This window comes from Pelodiscus sinensis, chromosome 5 (genome assembly GCF_049634645.1).
Source record: "Pelodiscus sinensis isolate JC-2024 chromosome 5, ASM4963464v1, whole genome shotgun sequence".
Lineage (NCBI taxonomy): Eukaryota > Metazoa > Chordata > Testudines > Trionychidae > Pelodiscus > Pelodiscus sinensis.
In genome coordinates, this window is record NC_134715.1 from 80,890,948 (window position 1) to 80,910,258 (window position 19,311).

At 41.8% G+C, this 19,311-nt stretch overlaps 1 protein-coding gene across 4 annotated transcripts in view; it reads left to right on the top strand.

The window, feature by feature from the left end:
• Positions 1–19,311, top strand: part of MTMR7 (myotubularin related protein 7) — a 77,746-nt gene that overhangs the window by 47,364 nt on the left and 11,071 nt on the right. For all 4 annotated transcript variants that reach the window (XM_075930347.1, XM_006128430.4, XM_075930348.1 and 1 more), the window contains 4 exons: positions 3,147–3,279; positions 15,266–15,375; positions 17,418–17,543; positions 18,435–18,484. In XM_075930347.1, the coding sequence (XP_075786462.1) occupies positions 3,147–3,279; positions 15,266–15,375; positions 17,418–17,543; positions 18,435–18,484 (419 nt within the window). The remainder of the gene's footprint in view (positions 1–3,146; positions 3,280–15,265; positions 15,376–17,417; positions 17,544–18,434; positions 18,485–19,311) is intronic.

Sequence of the window (19,311 nt, forward strand, 5' to 3'; positions counted from 1 at the left end):
TTAATGCAGCAAGTCCAGGGGTGCTGGGGATCAGCCCTGGCATGAATTAAGCACTGTATGCAGACCTAGTGTTACTGTGTTTAGTGGACAAGTGTCTGGACACTAGAAAGAAATTATTCAAAGGGATTCAGGGACTAGGATACACTTAGGGTGTGTCTAGACTACATGGCTCCATCGACGGAGCCATGTAGATGAGGCAGGACGACAAAGGGCGGCGGCTTTGCTCGTGTGTCCCTGGTCTGCTGGGGGGGGGGGTCCAGCGGCTTTGCTGGACCCCCCAGCAGACCAGGGGGACAGGAGCAAAGCCGCCCAGGTAGCGGGGGTCTCGCTGCCTTGGCGGCTTTGCTCCCGGGCAAACGAGCAAAGCCGCCCAGGCGGCGGCTTTGCTTGGGTGTCTCTGGTCTGCTGGGGGGGGGGGGGTCCAGCGGCTTTGCTGGATCCCCCCCAGCAGACCAGGGAGACCGGGAGAAGCTTTTCTCGCCCCGGAGGACACATAAGTCGGATCCGCGTAAGTCGGGGACTGCCTGTAGATGCATAAGACACAGCTCAAAGCTATCTAGTTCAGACCTGTGGCCTGTTTTCTAATATAGATTTCAAATTGGAAGTGAAAATTGAACACTTTTCACTTCATATTACACATCTTTTCAACTGAGAATTTCAAAATGCTTGTTTTTTATATGGGAATAATATGTATCAATAATCCCATTTTACATTTTGGGAAGTGCGGGATAGAGATTTTTATTAACTTTCCAAGGCTAGAGCACAAGTAAAAAGAAGATCAGGATTTTGCCTTTGGGTCTGCCAACTTTAAGTTCAGTACACTTTCCACAGGATACTACTGCCTCTGATTAGATGTTCGATGGTGCTTTTGATTGCATTCCAAATAGAATTTTCAGTTTAATCAGAATCTCAGTATTAATTTCTTTTCAATTGCAGGTGAGTATTCTTTGTGGTCTCATGCAAGTGAAGTCAGCGTGAGCTGAACAAGGAAGAGTTACTATGACTGCTTCCTTACTTTTTTTCTCTTTTTTCCTGAACTTTAAGAAAATGTGTTTTCTTGTCTTTTTGGTACATTGGACAACCCAGCTATAGCCATGGAAGCTTAATGATCAAGGAAGGATTACTACACTTACAAACATGAAGTGGTAGAGTGGTCAATAGGACACTTTTGCTTATATTCTACAGTTAAAGGCATTGTCCAGTAACTGATAAAAAAAATAAAATTAGGTCACTATGTATGTATATGTAAGAATAAATAAAACCTATGACCTTGCAGCGGTGGCCTAGAAAAATATGTGTGGTATATGTGCTCAGGTTCAACTCTGAATGTGAATCCCACAGCATGGGGGACAGAAATGAAAGCCATAATAACACAATATAATCTGATGTAACTAAATAGGTCCATGATCTCAATCTATCTAAACAGTTGTGTTGTGCATGAAAACCATTTTAGTTTTCACATGCTGATAACGTGGTAAGATCTGAACATTTATTGTTGATTTAAATCACTCTGTACTGCACAATACATCATCTTTGTATCATATGAAACTACTTAAACATTGTTGTGAGACTATAAAGTTTCAAAGGGACAGTTCTTGATGGTGGGATTTGAGAGAATTTCTGATGTTGGATGTCTTTGCCTTTTCCTTAAGCTATTTTGATAGTATTAGTTTCCTTACCCTACAAATTGTCCTGAATGGTCCATGTAGTCTGGAACCCATCTGCTGCTAGCCAATCCAGTTTTAGGGTGCAGAGACGGATATTGCCAGGGAGAGAAGGAAGGGTAAAGAAGATATTTTGGGAAAAGAGAGTGGGGTTGGGCAGAAGAATATTCTAGAAAAAGTTGAAGTGTGCTTGGGACAATGACAGCATAGCATAAACTAGGTTGGCCTTGTTTCTAGTGTGAACAGGGTTGCTTTAAATGGGGGCCTATATACTTTGATGATAGCGCTGTAGTAGCTATGAAAGACAGGAAAAATATGCCTGTGTGTCTTTCTTTCTCCCTCTTCTGCCATCTGAAAAATTTAAGTGTATGTATTAAACTTAACTTTGCATTCTCCTGATTCCTAAGTGCTTAATTATGCAAACTTAACATTCATAGAGTTGAAGACCAGAAGTGGCCACTAGCTCATCTAGTCTGAACTCCTTTATATCACAGGCTTGAACCCAACAACCAAAACTACACGAACATAGATTTTAATAAGGAATAGTTATTAGCTTAATTTTATTCCTTTGCTGAGTTGAACACAAATGAATTATGAGATTTCAGCAAGATCCTATTAGACTATATACAAATGGAGCTTATACAGAAATGAGGATCAACATCCCTGAGATACAGTTTATTATAGACTATTTTTAGTCCTCAGGGCCTGGTTAAATCTTAGGTGTTTCATGCTATAAAGACAAGCCAGGAGGAGTAAATGTTTCTGGCCATAATGAGAGGGCTGGATTGAAACTATTGGGAAGAGTCACTTCAGATCCAACTTGCCTCCACCATACTTTGCACCCTCTTCTTCTTCACCCTCTCTGAGCCACTTATTTAGGTACCTGTGCATGTCCAGAGGTCAAGCCACAGACGGGAAGGACTGGCATGGCTGCCTGAAGCTGTTGACCCTCAGAATGTGGAACCTCTTTTGATAGTCAGGGTTCAGAGGCTTGGAATGGGCTCATTTGCATGAGGGGAATGAGGGTCAAAAAGTAGGGAGAAAGGTTTGAGCACCTCATAACCAAGGGCGAGCTAAGGGCATTTGCCTTGTGCGTGTAGAATCCTGAGGATGTTGCATACTCATCACTACCAGGGGGTAAGCTGCAAAGCTGTACTCTCCTCAGCCAACAGCTGGTTTGATTATTGTTTAAAAATGTTGAAATTCTAGCAGCTTCACTCAGTATGTAGTGTTAGTCCTTGAAGGTGTCTGTCCATTTATGAGTGACTGAAATAAAAGCCTTAAGGGTTGCAGCATCCTCCTAAAAATGTGTAATTACTAGACTGTATGAGTAAAATGAAGACATTCAGTTACAAGCTTGGAAATTTTAAATAGCTTAATTAACACCTTTTTATTGTCTTCAGCACAATAGGATGAGAGCTGTCTTTTGAGCATAGCCAGTTTCCTGTTCTCTATCTCACAGTCTTTTTCTAACCTTTTCAGCTCAATGCAATGGCAAACAGGGCAGCAGGGAAAGGATATGAGAGTGAAGACAATTACTCCAACATCAAGTTTCAGTTCATTGGCATTGAGAACATCCATGTCATGAGGAACAGTCTGCAAAAAATGCTAGAAGGTAAAATTTTCTTGATATTCATATACCGAGAAGTGGCCTAACTTTTCTATCAGGCAGGTGTAAATCTGGAGTAATTTCCTCTGAAGTTACTTGTATTTCATTTGCAATACTGGTGAGAGAAGAGAAACAGGACTATTGTTATTGTACAGTATGTATCTCCCTGCTTCCTCAAACACTTGTGCCACGTATCATCATCCAAAGAAGAACATTCTCTTGGTTACAAAAGGACATTTCACATCCTAGGTGAAATCCGGTGCCAAGGAAGACAGTGGCAAAACTCCAAATATTTTGACTAGGGCCAAGATTACCAAAATTCACCAGTTTTCTTTTTTTTTTAATAACTTGGTGTTTAAAGTTTTTTTTTTTAAACTGAAACTTGTTAATCACAATTGAAATCACAAATTTACGCATTTCTTTAAAAAATAATAACCTTTGCTTAGGTATTAGTGGGCAATTTATGCTGGGGTTTGTTTGAACTCATAAAGCACATGACTTTGATTTTATAATTTAATTGGCAAATGGGGAGTTCATAACTTTTAAATTGTAAATGCTAAATTCTTCTTATGTTTTGTACAGCGCAAGTCACATGAGTCCTGACTGTGCTATCCTTAACCATACAAGTGGAACCCTTACATGTGCACACATAAGTAATCCCATGGAAACTGGAGTCATTCTCATGAAATTGCAAATAAAGCATGGGATTTAAATATCCCGTGCTTCATTAGCATGTTCCTGGCTCGTCACCATTTTAGAAATTGACTAGCCCAAAGTAACTGCTCGCGTCTACATGCGGCAGTGAAACAGGATTCCAAATTAAAGCCCTAAATCAAATTAGCTGGTATTCCTCTTGCAATGAGGTTTACCAGCTAATTCGATTTAGGGCTTTAATTCGGAATCCGGTTTCACTGCCGCGGGCAGTTACTTCGGGCTAGTCAATTTCTAAAATGGCAACCGGCCAGGAACATGCTAATGAAGCACGGGATATTTAAATCCCGCACTTCATTTGCAATTTTGGTCACCCTCATTAGCCTCCTTAGATAGAACTAGGGGGCTAGTGTAGACATACACTTAGGGAGGTGGCGGAGAAGGGGGGGGCAGCGTGCAAAAGAGCTGACCCCGCTCCCCCTTCCTTCTTTTCTCTCTCCTCCCCTTGTGTCTGGCCCGAAGCCAGTTTTAACTGTCAGCGCCCTTTTCCATGCCGGCGCCCCTGCTCTCCCTGGGTCTACCTGCCTGCTGGTTTGCACGCTGGCTGAGGTGCGCCTGCGCCCAGAGGGCGGTCCTCTGTGCACCGCCTCTGCACAAGCGCCACAGGCCCAGAACAGCGGTGGCCTGGGAGCTCATTGCCGCCGGCGGAGCTAGTGTGTGTGGGGGAAGTAGGGCCCCCGTCACACCCTTCCACAGTACCTTAAAACCTTCTCCTGGAGGAAAGGTTATCCCATGGAAAGTTTGGTTGCGGTAGCTCTTATAGGCTGTGTCTAGACTACATGGCTCCGTCGATGGAGCCATGTAGATTAGGATTATAGGCAAAGGCAAATGAAGCCGCGATTTAAATGATCGCGGCTTCATTTAAATTTACATGGCTGCCGCGCTGAGTCGACAAACAGCTGATCAGCTGTTTGTCTGTTCAGCGCGCTAGTCTGGACGCTCCCCTGCAGACATCAAAGCCCTTTGTCGGCAGCCCCGTTATTCCTCGTGGGATGAGGTTTACCGGGGCTGCCGACAAGGGGCTTTGATGTCGGCAGGGGAGCATCCAGACTAGCGCGCTGAGCGGACAAACAGCTAATCAGCTGTTTGTCGGCTCAGCGCGGCAGCCATGTAAATGTAAATGAAGCCGCGATCATTTAAATTGCGGCTTCATTTGCCTTTGCCAAAACAACAAATCTACATGGCTCCGTCGACGGAGTCATGTAGTTTAGACGTACCCATAGTGTTCAAGTTATTAGAGCACAAACATACAAACATTCTCCTTTATATATTAGATTCCCCAGATCTAGCTCTGTATATTTGAATTTCTTGAATATGTGTGATTGGTTTGCATTTTGGAAAAGATAAAGCAAATGAGTAAGATATTAAACTCTAGAATTAACTATTGCTGGAGCATGTGTGTTGGGTGAATTACAGACTACACCTGAACCAACAGCTGATCAGTTTTCTAAAACTTCTAGGCTGTGTCTACACTGGCATGAATTTCCGGAAATGCTTAAAACAGAATAGTTTTCGTTATAAGTATTTCCGGAAAAAGAGCTTCTACATTGGCAGGCTGCTTTTCCGGAAAAAGGGCTTTTTCCGGAAAAGCATCTGTGGCCAATGTAGACGCGCTTTTCCGGAAAAGAGCCCCGATCGTCATTTTCGCGATCAGGGCTTTTTTCCGGAAAAGACTACTGGTCTGTCTACACTGGCCCTTTTCCGGAACAGTGTTCCGGAATAAGGACTTGTGCCCGAGCGGGAGCAGTGTGGCTTTTCCGGAATAGCGGCTGATTTTGTACAGTAGAGCGTCGTTGCTTTTCCGGAAATTCAAGGGCCAGTGTAGACAGCTCGCAGCTAATTCCGGAAAAGCGGCTGATTTTCCGGAATAAGTGGCCCAGTGTAGACACCTCCCTAAAGTAGAGTGCATTGCCTTAGTATCATCTTGTGGTGACAAAAGTATGAATCATGGTAGTGAGATTTGGTTCCAAAAGAAAGACACAGCCTTTTAGCCAGACACAAAGGCAAGAAAAGCTCCCTGTACTATTCACTTTTCATGGGTAGCACAGTCATAATTACTTTCCTATGTGTGGTGCAGCATAGAAGCCTGCTGCACACCACTCTCAGTCTGCAGACTGACACAAGAGTGGAGGTGAGGCCATGACTCTCCCTCTCCACCCCCAGTTTGGACACAGTACAGTTTGGCACCCTCAGGACCTGAGGGTCTGGTACAAGAGTTTGCTAGACCAGGGAGCTCGGGTCTCCGGGCTTTCCTGGGGCTCGCCTCCTGGTCTCTGGCCCCAGTCAATGCACTGCCCCTGCTCTGAGTGACATGGCTCCTCTGCCCCCAGCCTCCGGGACTCTGCTGCCTGCTCCACTCTGACTGTTGGCCCTCCACTGCTGGCGCCACTCTGAATGCTGGCCCAGCTCTGTTTGGTGGTGCTCTCTGCCCGTGGCCAAAGGTTCTACTCTAGCCAACAGCCCACTGGTAGGACTCCACCACCAGACCAGCTCCCCTCCCAGCCACTGGCAACCTTGGGGTTTAGGGCTCTCTGGTCCAGAGGTTTTCTGGTCCAGCCACATTCTGGAAAGTCCGGGATCAGACAGCTTCCACCTGTGCATCCTCAGGGCAGTTTGGAGGCACTGTAGCCTTTCCTGGCCTGTAAAAATGCTGTTTGATTAGAGGGAGAAGCTCCTTGCACATAGGTATTGGGTTTTGTTTTTGCCTCTGGGTGCTTTTGAAGATATGAGTATGTGATGGGGGAGGGAGACTCTGCCAGTTTGTGGGGGAAGCTATTTTCAGCATATTTATATGTGTTTTTCATATTCTAAAAACTCTCAGAGTGTAACTTTAAAACAAGTAGTTCTGTGGCACCTTAGAATCTAACAAAAACATATAGGCTGTGTCTACATTGGCAAGATTTTGCGCAAAAACTTTCTGCCTGTCTACACTGGCCATGAGTTCTTGCACAAGAACACTGACATTCTAATGTAAGAAATCAATGCTTCTTGTGCAAGAACTATGACGCTCCCACTCAGGAATAAGCCCTCTTGTGCAAGTGTTCTTGTGCAAGAGGCCAGTGTAGACAGGCAACATTAATTTCTTGCGCAAGAAAGCCCGATGGTTAAAATGGCCATCGGAGCTTTCTTGCACAAGAGAGCATCTACACTGGCACAGATGCTTTTGCACAAAAGCACATCTCTTGCGGAAAAGCACGTGCCCGTTTAGACGCTGTCTTGCTCAAATACTCTAACGCAAAAACTCTTGCGTTAAAGAGTATTTGCGCAAAATCTTGCCAATGTAGACGTAGCCATATAGTATCATGAGCTTTTGTTGGCAAAACCCACCCGTTCTTTTGAAAAAGTGGATTTTGCCCATGAAAGTTCATGATACTATGTATATTTTTGTTAGTTTCTGAGCCCTGGTCTACACTAGCACGTTATTTCGAAATAACCCCTCTTAGATTGAATTTGTAAGTGGAACATCCACAATTCTAAACCCGTTATTTTGAAATCACAGGCTGCTTATTGTGAAATCTATTCTCTTGGTTTCCTGGGGAAATAATGCTAATTTTGAAATAGCGTTAGTATGGACAGGCCAGTGCCACTATTTTGAAATAACTACTCCCTAGTGTAATTTGAACTAATTAATCCCTACTGCATCCTGGGGCTTTAAGGGTACTTCTACACATTGGAGATATTTCAGGATACTTTGGTATCCCGAAATAGCTACCCTGCATCTTAGAAATGTGCCTGTTATTTTGAAATATTTTTTGAAATAACGGGCATGCTATTTCGCCATCCCTGGAAACCTCATTGCTCGAGGGTTAAGAGATGGCTTGAAATAGCACATTATTTCAAAATTTGGCACTGTGTAGACAGTGCCAAATTTTGAATTAGCCTATTTCAAAGTAGACTCGAAGTAAGCTATACAATTTGTGTAGCGCAAATTTTGTGTCTTATTTCGAGTTTTGGGTGCTGTGTAGATGCACCCTAAATCATATGACTCCCAAGATCTCTTTCTTGCTGGGTAGCAGGTCCTTGGTTAATTCAGTATCTTCAAGGCAATTTATTTTCATATAATACATCAGCCTCTCTATGGAATATTATTATTAAGTTCCTTGATCTAAAAGTCTGAAGATGAGGGAATAGAGGATTTCCAGTTAACAGCAATGTATTGTTTGACTGGAAGTAATGCCAAGTGAATAAACCCGTCCTTGTATTTGTTCAACACAAGTCCATCAAAGATAATGTAGTGAAACAAAACATCAAGCTATGTGGGATACTAATGTGCTTTGGCCTTAAAATTATGCAGACCATGCCCCAAACCCATATCAAACAACATCATTTATTTATTATGTATCTATGATTTTAACATTTTGCACAGTTTGGGAACTAAAGATCTTAGCATCTATTTTAAAGAAGACAGTGTATTGAAGCAGCCCTTTTTTTCTTACAATCTTCAATCTATAAACCTGGAATGATAAAAATTAGACATTTAAGAGGCCCAGGCCATGGTTACAGGTACCAAAATATTTAAGCACATCAACACCATATTGATTCTTTTACTGAGCCTTATGGCTTTCAGCTCAGAACAGGTTAAGCCTATTAAGTCACCAAATGAAGTTCAAAACAGTTGAAGATGTACATAGGTACTCTGGAGCCTCTCTTTTTTTCCCAGTTATAGTAGCATGCCTCTGGCCACTGGCCACTTCCAGTTACTGGCCTCCCCTGCCACCAGCCCGGCTCAGCTCCCAGTCCCAGCCATTTTCCTGGCTATTGGTCCCCCTGCTGCTGGACTTCTGGACAGCCTCCCACACCCAGCCTCTGGGGCTCTCTGGTGCGCATCATGCATGTTGCCAGACAAGAGATTTCTGGGTTAGAGAGTTCAACACTAGTTTTAAACACTTAAGTGAATGCGGATTCAGCTTAACCGAGTCCAACCTACAATGTAAATGTTTGTTTTTCTTACTTTCAAGCAAATATTTAGATATCAACACACCCAATATCTGCTCAGTGTGAGATATTGTGGAGCATTTCAGGGAGCATAAAATCTGTTAAAAGAATGAACTATGGATGGGAAAAAAGTGAAGAGATATGGGGTCACAGAGCACCTGTTTCTGATCTCCCACTGGCATAAACTAGGGGTATAGTAATTCCACTATCATCAGTGGAGTTAAGATGGAGCAAAAGGAGAATTGGTTCTTGAGTCTAACATAGTGAAGACTTCAGATGACTTTTCTGTGATGTATCTCAGATAAATTCCCTAATAGAGCTGGCTGATTTTTTTTTTGACAGAACAGTTTTTCATCAGAAAATCCTGTTTCTTTGAGACTGAAACATTTCACAGTATATGTCAATTGTGATGAAATTTTCTATGGGGAAAATGTCAAAACTTTTCATTTAAGTTTTGTTTTATTTTGACAAAGTAAAACTTTCTTTTTCACTGTATCAATTGGTTTAATTTCATTTTGACTTTATTGATTCATATATTTAATATTATATATTTAATATATAATTTATATTAAGTTGTACTCCTCAAAATGAAATAAATAGATATTATCAAAACAGCTTGATGATTGTGAATCCAATTTTTTCATAATTTCCATTTTAAGTTTTGAAATGTTGACATTTTTGCCCTGAGTCAGAATGAAAACAAATTTCAAAATGTCTGAAGTTCCCATGGGACAGAATTCCATTTTCCAACCAGCTCATTCTTCTCTAATTAGTGTGAAAGAATTTAGCTGTCATACTGGGTTACATACTTAGTGACTAAAATAAAATCCCACCCCTCTGATCACCCATGGGAGAGTCCAAACAGTGGATGAACTGCATGTCCATTGCATAGGTCGGAGATCCAGCTTGCAAAGGGGCTTAACACTGCAGTTGCTCTCTGTGCTGCAAGAGTGAGGTGATATATGTGTATCAGAAGCATGTCTACACTACAATGATCTAATGGAAACAGGTAAGCAAATTGCGCTCCGCAATTTGCATACCTTTTTCTGATAGTTTTTTCAAATGAGGCTTTTCCAAAATTTGGCCCATCTCTACTGGGTCAAATTTCGGAAAAGCTTCTTCTTTCAGAAGAGCCCTTCTTCCTCGTGGGAGGAGGAAGACAGGGCTTCTGAAAGAGCACGTCTGCTCTTCTGCAAAAAAAGCGGAAGAGCAGACACGTTCCCTGAATGCACCCAGTGCCCTAATTACCCTTTGTCAGTTTTACTCAGTTTTCCTTTGCCCCATCTTGTAGGATTTAGCAATAATGTAAGGGCAATGAACTTTCAGTGAGTTGCTGTCCAAATGAATACAAAAATAATGTTTTAATGTACTGAAATATAACAACTCATTTTCATTTTCTGGCCAGAGCTCCACATATGCACTTCAGGAGATCCATACTCAGTGTTAGGAGAACTGTGCAGAAGTTGGCTGACCAAATCCTATCTCCTGTGAAAAGCGGCAGGAAGACTGCTCCTCATATGTCTGGAAGGACATAACAGGGCATGGCCAAATAGGCAGTGTGGTCCACACCCTCTTGTGTGTACACATTTGTGGTCACTGTGACCAAGCAATAGTCAAATAAATGATTCTGCCAAATCATTCCTGTGTTAAGCAGTAAAGAATGCAGAAGGGAGCTGTGTGTAGGACATGAACAGATATCCCTATTTTATAGGGATAGAACAGTCATGATAATCAGGGCTTTTTTTTTGGATAGGTGCTTATTATGCCCCATCCCCCATCCTGATTTTTAACATTTGTTGTCTGGTCACCTTACAACTAAGAGTCAGAGAAAGATTAACATTTCTTTGGTAATATTTGGTATGTGTATTTCCCTTTGGATGAGTTTAGCTCCAGCATGCAGGTTGCAACCAGAATTTGATCTGTTATATTCTTTTCATTTAGATCATGCACAGCATGCCCGGCTGTATTTGAACACTAAAAATGGTGAATAGGGACTTCTGTTTATATTAGCAACATCCGTGCTTAGCTAGGAACAAATCCTATGGTCTTTGGACTTCACCAGAAGATTTGGCCCACAGATGTTAACCCTTCCCCCAACCGAAGAAAAGCCAGCTTTAGGATTTGCAGGGCCTTGAGTTGCTGGAAATGGGAACATTTAATCCAGCAGTTTCCTCCCCATATGATGCATGGAGGGCATGCTAGACTTGACAGTATAATTTTCATTATAATTGAGTAAGGTCAATTCTGCCTCATACCCTTGACCATGTGAAATAGCTGCAGAGCCTTATGTAGTTAAGTTTTTATTTCTTTTCTGCTGATACATAGATATTTGTGTGACTTCATGTATGTTTTGCCTGGTAACTGAATTCAGCATTCACTGAATATATTATCATACTATAGATCAGTAGTCAGCATCACAGATTGGTAGCCAGCATTACTTAAAATATATGGCATATGCCTCCAATTTAGGACAAAATAGACTTTGCACAGTAAAAGGGTGAGTAAATATTGATTCTGATTTGGTAGCAGGAATGAGCAAAGTAGTATTTCAGCTTTACCATGGGCTTTTGCAAACAGAGCCAGCAGCTTCAATTAAAATCCAGCAACTAATTGCTTATGCTTCCATCTGCACAGGAACATTAATCATTTAAAAGGCTGTTTGCTTTCAATGCAGTTATTCAGGGTTTTTTTTTAAAGCCTTTTAAAAATGAGTTGTAAAATAAACTTCTGTGACAACCTCTGTGTTCAAAGATTGCAGTACTTTACATAGTGCTGGTTAGGCTAATGTGTCTTATAATGTGTCATAATGAAAAGGGGTTAAAAATATCAGAGAAATTGAGCTCTGGTGTGCATTAATTCACAATTTTACTTATAGAGTGAAATCCTGGCTACACTGACAAAAATGGAATTTTTTTTTGTCATTTACTATAACAAAGCCAAGAATTTAACCCAGTCTTTAAAAAAGTGTTAGTGTTATGAAAGTGTGTTTGAGTGTTATGCCTTGTTCCATAAATCTACAATCTCAGCATAGAACCATACCATTTCTTTTTTAGGCTACATATAGACTGCGATCTTTTTCCAGAAGAGGAAATGCAAATGAAGTGCTCATTAGCTTTTCTCGCACTCACATTTGCATATCCTCTTCTGATCCTTTTTGTGGAAGAGGTTTTTGTGCAAAAACACCCTGTGTAGATGAGGCTTTTTTTGTGCAAAAACACCCATTTGCATAAGAACCTGTAAACCTCATTTTTTGAGGAATAAGGATTCTTGTGCAAAAGAGGGTTTTTGCGCATAAACCTCTTCTGCAAATAGGTTTGCCAGATGGTTGAAACAAAAATACTGAACACCTGCTCCCCCCCCCAAAAAAAAACACCGGGAAAAAATTCTGTTGAAGAAAAAAAAAAGAGGTGTGTGTGTGACCAAAGTTGTTGAGCAAAAAAATATATATATATATAAAATAGAACAGCATGTCCCCTTTAAGAGTGAGTGCAGGGATAGGAACAGGGGAGTGGTTGAGCACTAAGACCCAGAGGAGTCGTTGCTTCCCCTTGGTCTTTTTGCCGGACGCCATTTTGTGCTGGCAGCCTTGCAGAATCAGGTAAGCATAGGGTCGGAGGGCTGGGGGTGTTGGGAAACGGGGGGGGGGGAAGGGGAAGGCCGGGTTCTGAGTGTTTGTAGGGTTGCCAGATGCCCGGCATTTTTGCCTCCTGGCTGGGGAAAAATACCAGAAAATATCGGACATCTTAGGTGTCCAGTATTTTCTGAATTTTTTTACTGTACAGGAGGCAAAAATACTGGACTGTCCGGGTGAATACCAGACACCTGGCAACTCTATCTGCAAAAGGGAATGGAAGAGGATATTCAAATGAGAGCGTGAGAAATGCTAATGAGCACTTCGTTTGCATTTCCTCTTCCAGAAGAAGATCGCAGCACCTAAGTCAAATTCACTGATGAGAAAAGCTGGCGCAGCTGTACCCGAGTTACGAGAGTTGTGTGGTCTTATGTCTGTGATGGATTTGGCACATGAAATTTTAAAATGGCTGACAAAGAATTTGGCTTTTTAAAGAAGGGTTTTTACTGGACTAAGATCACATGCCAGATTTCAGATGACAGAGAGGTGGGGCTTTTTTTGTTTCTGTTTTTGGTTTTTTTGCCCCGTTACTGATTTTGGATGTGTGTGTGTGTGTGTGTGTGTGTGTGTGTGTGTGTGTGTGTAGGTAGAATAAAAACAGACACTTAACTATAATGGGATGAAACAATATCATACAGACTACAAAAATAATCAGACGTTTTAAGGAGATGAAAATATGTTATAGTTATAATAGTGCAATGGTGTAATATATATGATTTCAAGGGATGAAAGTTCGTATAATACAGCGTGTCCAGTTTTCACTCCCAGATAGTTGTTAGGACATCTGAATCCCATGTTAGGTACATAAATTCTCTTTGTGTATCTTTACACACTGATTTAGCATTCACGTCTGGGATTTGAACATCGTATTTAAACCACAAATATTGGAAAGTTGATCTGAGTAAACTTCCTCTCCCCCAATATTTGCTATCTGACTTGAATGTTCTATGAATCGTGTGTGTTATTTCAAATTAAAAGGAAATAATCAATAGAGGTTGTAAGCTTTTTGAGACAGGGACCATCTTTTTGTTTTGTGTTTGTCCAGTGCTATGGCTTTTAGTTGCTACAGAACTGCTACTAACTAACTAAATAAATGAATAAATACAGAATAAGTCTCCATCCAGCACTCTCCAGCTAAATGTAATTTCAAGGTAGACTCTTGTTGATGGTGTCTGTTGAGATTCCCTCTCAGACTTTTTCCTCTTGGCTTATCCAGAACACCTCAGCCAGTTCTAGGAGAACGCTTGTCTGTGCCTCCACTAATGTCTACCAAGAAAATAACTTTTGGCATAATATGTGAGCTCCTAACAAACAGTATTGATTGGTTGTGAGAGGAAAAATTGTTCTGAATAGATTGGTACAATGAGCAATATCTCTGGCAAGAGTGAATGCAAAGGGGCAGCAGTCACTACTCCAGCCCCTATTATATTACAGAAGGTGCATGGGAGCCTGCAGGCAGCCAAGAGATTCCCCCGGTCTATTTTCAGTGTATTGAGATAAATATCAGATATTTTTGCTGTATACTTGGCTTCTGAAGGTCACACATGAATGCTTAGCTTAACACATGTATGAATTAAAAATGGCCATTTACTTGTCTAGCTGCTGCTGAGAGCATTAAAATATGGGATTTAGATGTCCTGCTAAATAATATTAAAAATAAATGTAACTTCCTTAGGAACTTAGGAAGAGCTCAGATTTCTTTCACAGTATTTTTGAGTTAATCCTTAGAACTCTTCCTACAGGTGGGGTACTTAGACACAGTGAAGTTAAGGGCAGGAGCTTCAATGGTTAGATTACTTTCTTTGTGCCCAAATTCATGGCCATTTTTGAAAATTTTATCCTGCAGGACTTGGCCAAGGTCACACATGAAATCTGGAGAAAATCCACAATCTTCTTGACTCCGAGTTTTGATAATTAATCACAGGATCATCCTTTCCTTCTGTCAAAGATTTCTAGAAAACATGACCTATGAGGAAAGACTGAAAGAATTTGGCTTGTTTAGTTTAGAAAAGGGAAGATTGAGAGGGGACATGACAGCAGTTTTCATGTATCTAAAAGGGTGTTATAAGAAGAAAGGAGAAAAACTGGTCTCCTTGGCCTCTGAGGATAGGACAAAAAACAATGGGCTTAAATTGCAGCATGGGAGATTTAGGTTGGACATTAGAAAAAACTGCCTACCTGCAGGGTGGTTAAATGCTGGAATAAATTGCCTAGGGAGGTTGTGGAATCTCCATCATTGGAAATATTTAAGAGCAGGGATGATCTAGATGGTGCTTGGTCCTGCCATGAGGGCTGGGGACTGGACTTGACATTTCAAAGTCCCTTCCAGTTTTAGTATTCTATGATATTTGAAAACTTGGCTTTCATTATTACTATTAAAATAGTTATACTTATGGAAAACCTGCACTGTGGAAGAAATATTTATATAAATTCCAAAGTACAGCTTCTTTAAAAGAAGCAGTTCTCTTATAGGTTTTGTAAAAACTATTTTTTTTTTTACACTTTGGGCCACATTTCACTCATTGCTTTCCCTTTAATTTATGATTTTCATACATGTTGTATAAAACCTTAGATAAACCTTAAAGAATTCCTTTTCAAAATATGTCTGCTTTACACAGAGAATCTGTGAATGTATTAGTGCCTATGCAGAAGAGGTAGCAGAATCTATGAATTAAAATATTCTGTTGTTTATTAAAAGTGTGGCTTACTTTGCAGTTTGTGAGCTGAGGTCTCCTTCTATGAGTGACTTCCTTTGGGGCCTGGAAAATTCTGGTTGGCTAAAACACATCAAAGCCATCATGGATGCAGGCATCTTCATTGCGAAGGTAAATTATGTAAAACTAAATGAAAACTGATTAACTTGATACAGAAAAAACAGGGCCAGAGTCATTGCTGGTGAAACATCATTGATTTAGGTGAAGTTACACTAGAAAATAATCCAACCCTAAGGCTACGTCTACACTGGCAAGATCTTGCGCAAGAACTCTTTTGCGGAAGAGTTCTTGTGCAAAAACTCTTCCAGAAGAGAGTGTCTACACTGGCATGTATGTTTGCGCAAGAGATGTGCTTTTGCGCAAAAGCATCCTTGCCAGTGTGGACACTCTCTTGCGCAAGAAAGCTCTGATGGCCATTTTAACCATAGGGCTTTCTTGTGCAAGAAATTCATGTTGCCTGTCTACACTGGCCTCTTGCTCAAGAACAGTTGCGCAAGAGGGCTTATTCCTGAGCGGAAGCATCAGAGTTCTTGCGCAAGAAGCACTGATTTCATACATTAGAACGTCAGCGTACTTGCGCAAGAACTCGCGGCCAGTGTAGACACAGCCTAAATGTGTAATGTTTCTGTGATGGGAGGAGAGACAATTTTCAATGTGGCAAATATTGTCATTTCAACACTTTGCCAATTAACGTTTATTCCTTTCTATTCTTATTTGCTAATTACCTGAATTGCAGTGTAGCCTTTACTAACCAATGCTGACAGTTACTAATCCTGTTTCTCTTTTTTTAAGTTCCCCATATTGCTGGTTAAGTGTCATAGCACTACCGCTAGGCATGATTGTCCCTGTGCACACCTGTTAAAAATAATTACACTGCGGTCCCACTTTCATGAGTCAACTTCATTTATCACCTCAACCAACTCCTGTGTGTTACCAAGATATGCAGTGTCGTTGTCCCCATGTCGCTCCTAGCATATTAGAGACAGGTGGGCAGGGGTGGCAAGTTTGTAGAAATTTTGGTGGTGCTCAAAATGGGGCCAAATCCCTCCCTCACCTCACCCACCTAAGGCTTGGGAGGGAGTTTGGGTGCTGAAGGGGTCAGGAGTGTAAGCTCAGGAAGGGAGTTTGGGTGCTGAGTGCAGGCTCTGGGCTGGGGCAAGGGATTGGGGTGCAGGAAAGGTGCAGGGTGCAGGCTTTGGGAGGGAGTTTGGGTGTGGGAGGAGGTCTGGGGTGCAGGCTCTGGGATGGAGTTTGCGTCCAGGCTCTTGGCTGGGGCAAGGGGTGGCGGTGCAGGAAGAAGTAAGGGTTGAAGGCTATAGTAGGGATTTTGGGGGTGGGAGTGAGTACAGGGGGCAGAGGTGCAGGGGGAAAGGGTTGGGATGTGACACTTACCTAAGGCACTCCCCTCTGGCCATGTGCTGTTGCTCGCAGGCTCTGCTTTTGCAAGCATCACCCCCCCAGCTCCCATTAGCTGTAGAGGTGCTCAGGGTGGGGGAAGCATGTGGAGACAACCCCCCTCCTTCCTATGGGCCACAGGGACGTGCTGGCAGCTGCACACAGATAGTGGCTAGAAAGCTGCTCTAGCTCCACTGCCGCTGGTGGTGGCAAGGCCCCCTAAGCCTGTTTAAATCACCCAGGTGTGTCAGGCAGGGCCGAGAGACACTGGCAGGCAGGCCTGGGAGAGGGACACAAGTCTCCTGGCCTCGACCTTTGGGGCCTATATAATTTGCCACCGCTGAAGATGGGGAAGGTAATATCATTTATTGGACCAACTTCTGTTGGTAAGAGAGGCAGGCTTTCAAGTTTATCGAACTCTTCTTCAGGTCTAGGAAACTTGCTCAGAGGGCAGGTCTACAGCACAAACTTCTGTTGACATAGCTGTGTAGCAGTTCTGGGTGAAGACGCTTTAAGCCCATGGTTACCAACGTGAGGCGTTCGGCCCCTCATTTCCCCTCACCCCACAGGAAACCCCACTACCTACCTCCAGCGACAATGGAGGTAGCGCTGGCTTCCTGCAGGGCCTGTAGCAAAGCAAAAAGCTGAACTGGGGAATGCTAAGCTAGCACTCTAAGCCAATGGATCAGCGTGCGTCTCTACAGTTACATATTGCCATAATCTTATTTGCTACATCTATGAATCTTTTTGTATTTTAGGCTGTGGCAGAGGAAGGTGTGAGTGTTCTTGTTCATTGCTCGGATGGCTGGGACAGAACAGCTCAGGTTTGCTCTGTAGCAAGCCTTCTATTAGATCCATTTTACAGAACTATGAAGGGATTTATGGTAAGTAAGCCTATTTAAGAGAAAACATAACTGCTCTATGACATCATGTGCACTGTATTATCACTAATGTTCTTTGTGTGTAAAGAAAAGAAACTTTTCCTTAAAATGTCTTTTCTTAAGTAGGAAGTTGAAAAAAACTACAAAGTGGTTTAAATGATCAAAGCCAGATTATCCAAATGAACATCAAATATTTGGTTCCATCAAATGCATGTCTCTGATTTTTTAACCATGGCAAAGAAACTGTGGTGTTGTTGCCCAAGACATTGTTTTGGGTACATCATTTTACATTTAGGATTAAATTTTTTGAAGATAGGCAAAATTTTTGTGTCCATCAAACTGGGTGCAACCCAGGGGTTTAAGTTTGGGGAAACCATGTCTGAAAATTTGTTCCTTTTCAACAAGAGGCCCAATATACAAATTGGCTCTGGCAGAATGTGCATGAATGTTATCACCCCTGATTAGCCATTAATTGACTCATAAATAGCTATTCTCTCCCTCCTTCTCTCTCACCCCACCTTCTGTACTAAATCTGATTTGTCAGTTTAATAATGTGTTCACTTTTTTCATTGTAGTCCTTTGGTATATATGGTCATGCCAGTTCTCTTCCAGAATATGATCTGAGGAAGTGGGTCTGGCCCATGAAAGCTCATCACTTATTAAACCATCTTGTTAGTCTTTAAAGTGCTATATAGTTTTTCCTTTTGTTTTTACCAATCTTATGGTCATTCCTGTAATGGTAGGTTTGCAAGGCTTGTATATTTTAATAACAAATGATAGGGAGTCATTCTGAATCAAGTTTTGTTGAAATACAGCAGTGCTCATTTCCATCATTCTTCTGCTTGATCCAAAAATTAATCTTGATTCCATTATATCACACTTTTCTCATTTTAGGTATTAATTGAAAAAGATTGGGTTTCCTTTGGGCACAAATTTAATCACAGGTAAGGAAGGGTACTGTAAGGTTTGTTTTTCATACATATTTTTTTTCAGAAGGGAAAGTCAGTTCTCTACTGTTGCCACTTTACTTTTGTTTTTAAATGGCAATGAGAAAGTAAACTAATAGAATGCCCTTAATTATTCTTCATACCTTTTTCCATTATTTTTATAGAATGTTGGAAAATTAAATTTAATTTTTTTTACCATTCTTTCTTCATTGTATACTATTTAGTATACTGGATGTTTGTCTTGTGATTACTTTTAGGCTATGTCTAGACTACATGGCTCCATCGATGGAGCCATGTAAATTAGTTTATTTGGCATAGTCAAAGAAGCAGGGATTTTAATAATCTCCGCTTCATTAAAATAAACATGGCCACCACGCTGTGCCGACGATCAGCTGATCCAGCACAGCGCGGCAGTCTAGACGCAGCGTGGTCGACAAGGGAAGCCTTTGTCGACCGCTCCGGTATGTCTCGTGAAACGAGGCTTCCTTTGTTGACCGCACCGTGTCTAGACTTCCCCGCCGTGCCAGATCAGCTGATCGTCGGCACAGCGTGGCGGCCATGTTTATTTTAGCGAAGTGGGGATTATTTAAATCCCCGCTTCTTTGACTATGCCGAATAAACTAATTCACATGGCTCCATTGACGGAGCCATGTAGTCTAGACACACCCTTAGCATTGAAGAATTCATTTTGGATTGAAGTCAATGGGAGTTCTGCCATAGACTCCAATAGGAGACAAGATTTCACTCAGGCAGAATTCTGGTTTAGATCAGGAAAGCACCCTTACCCAGGAGAGCGCATAACTTTAGGCATGTGTTTAAGTGCA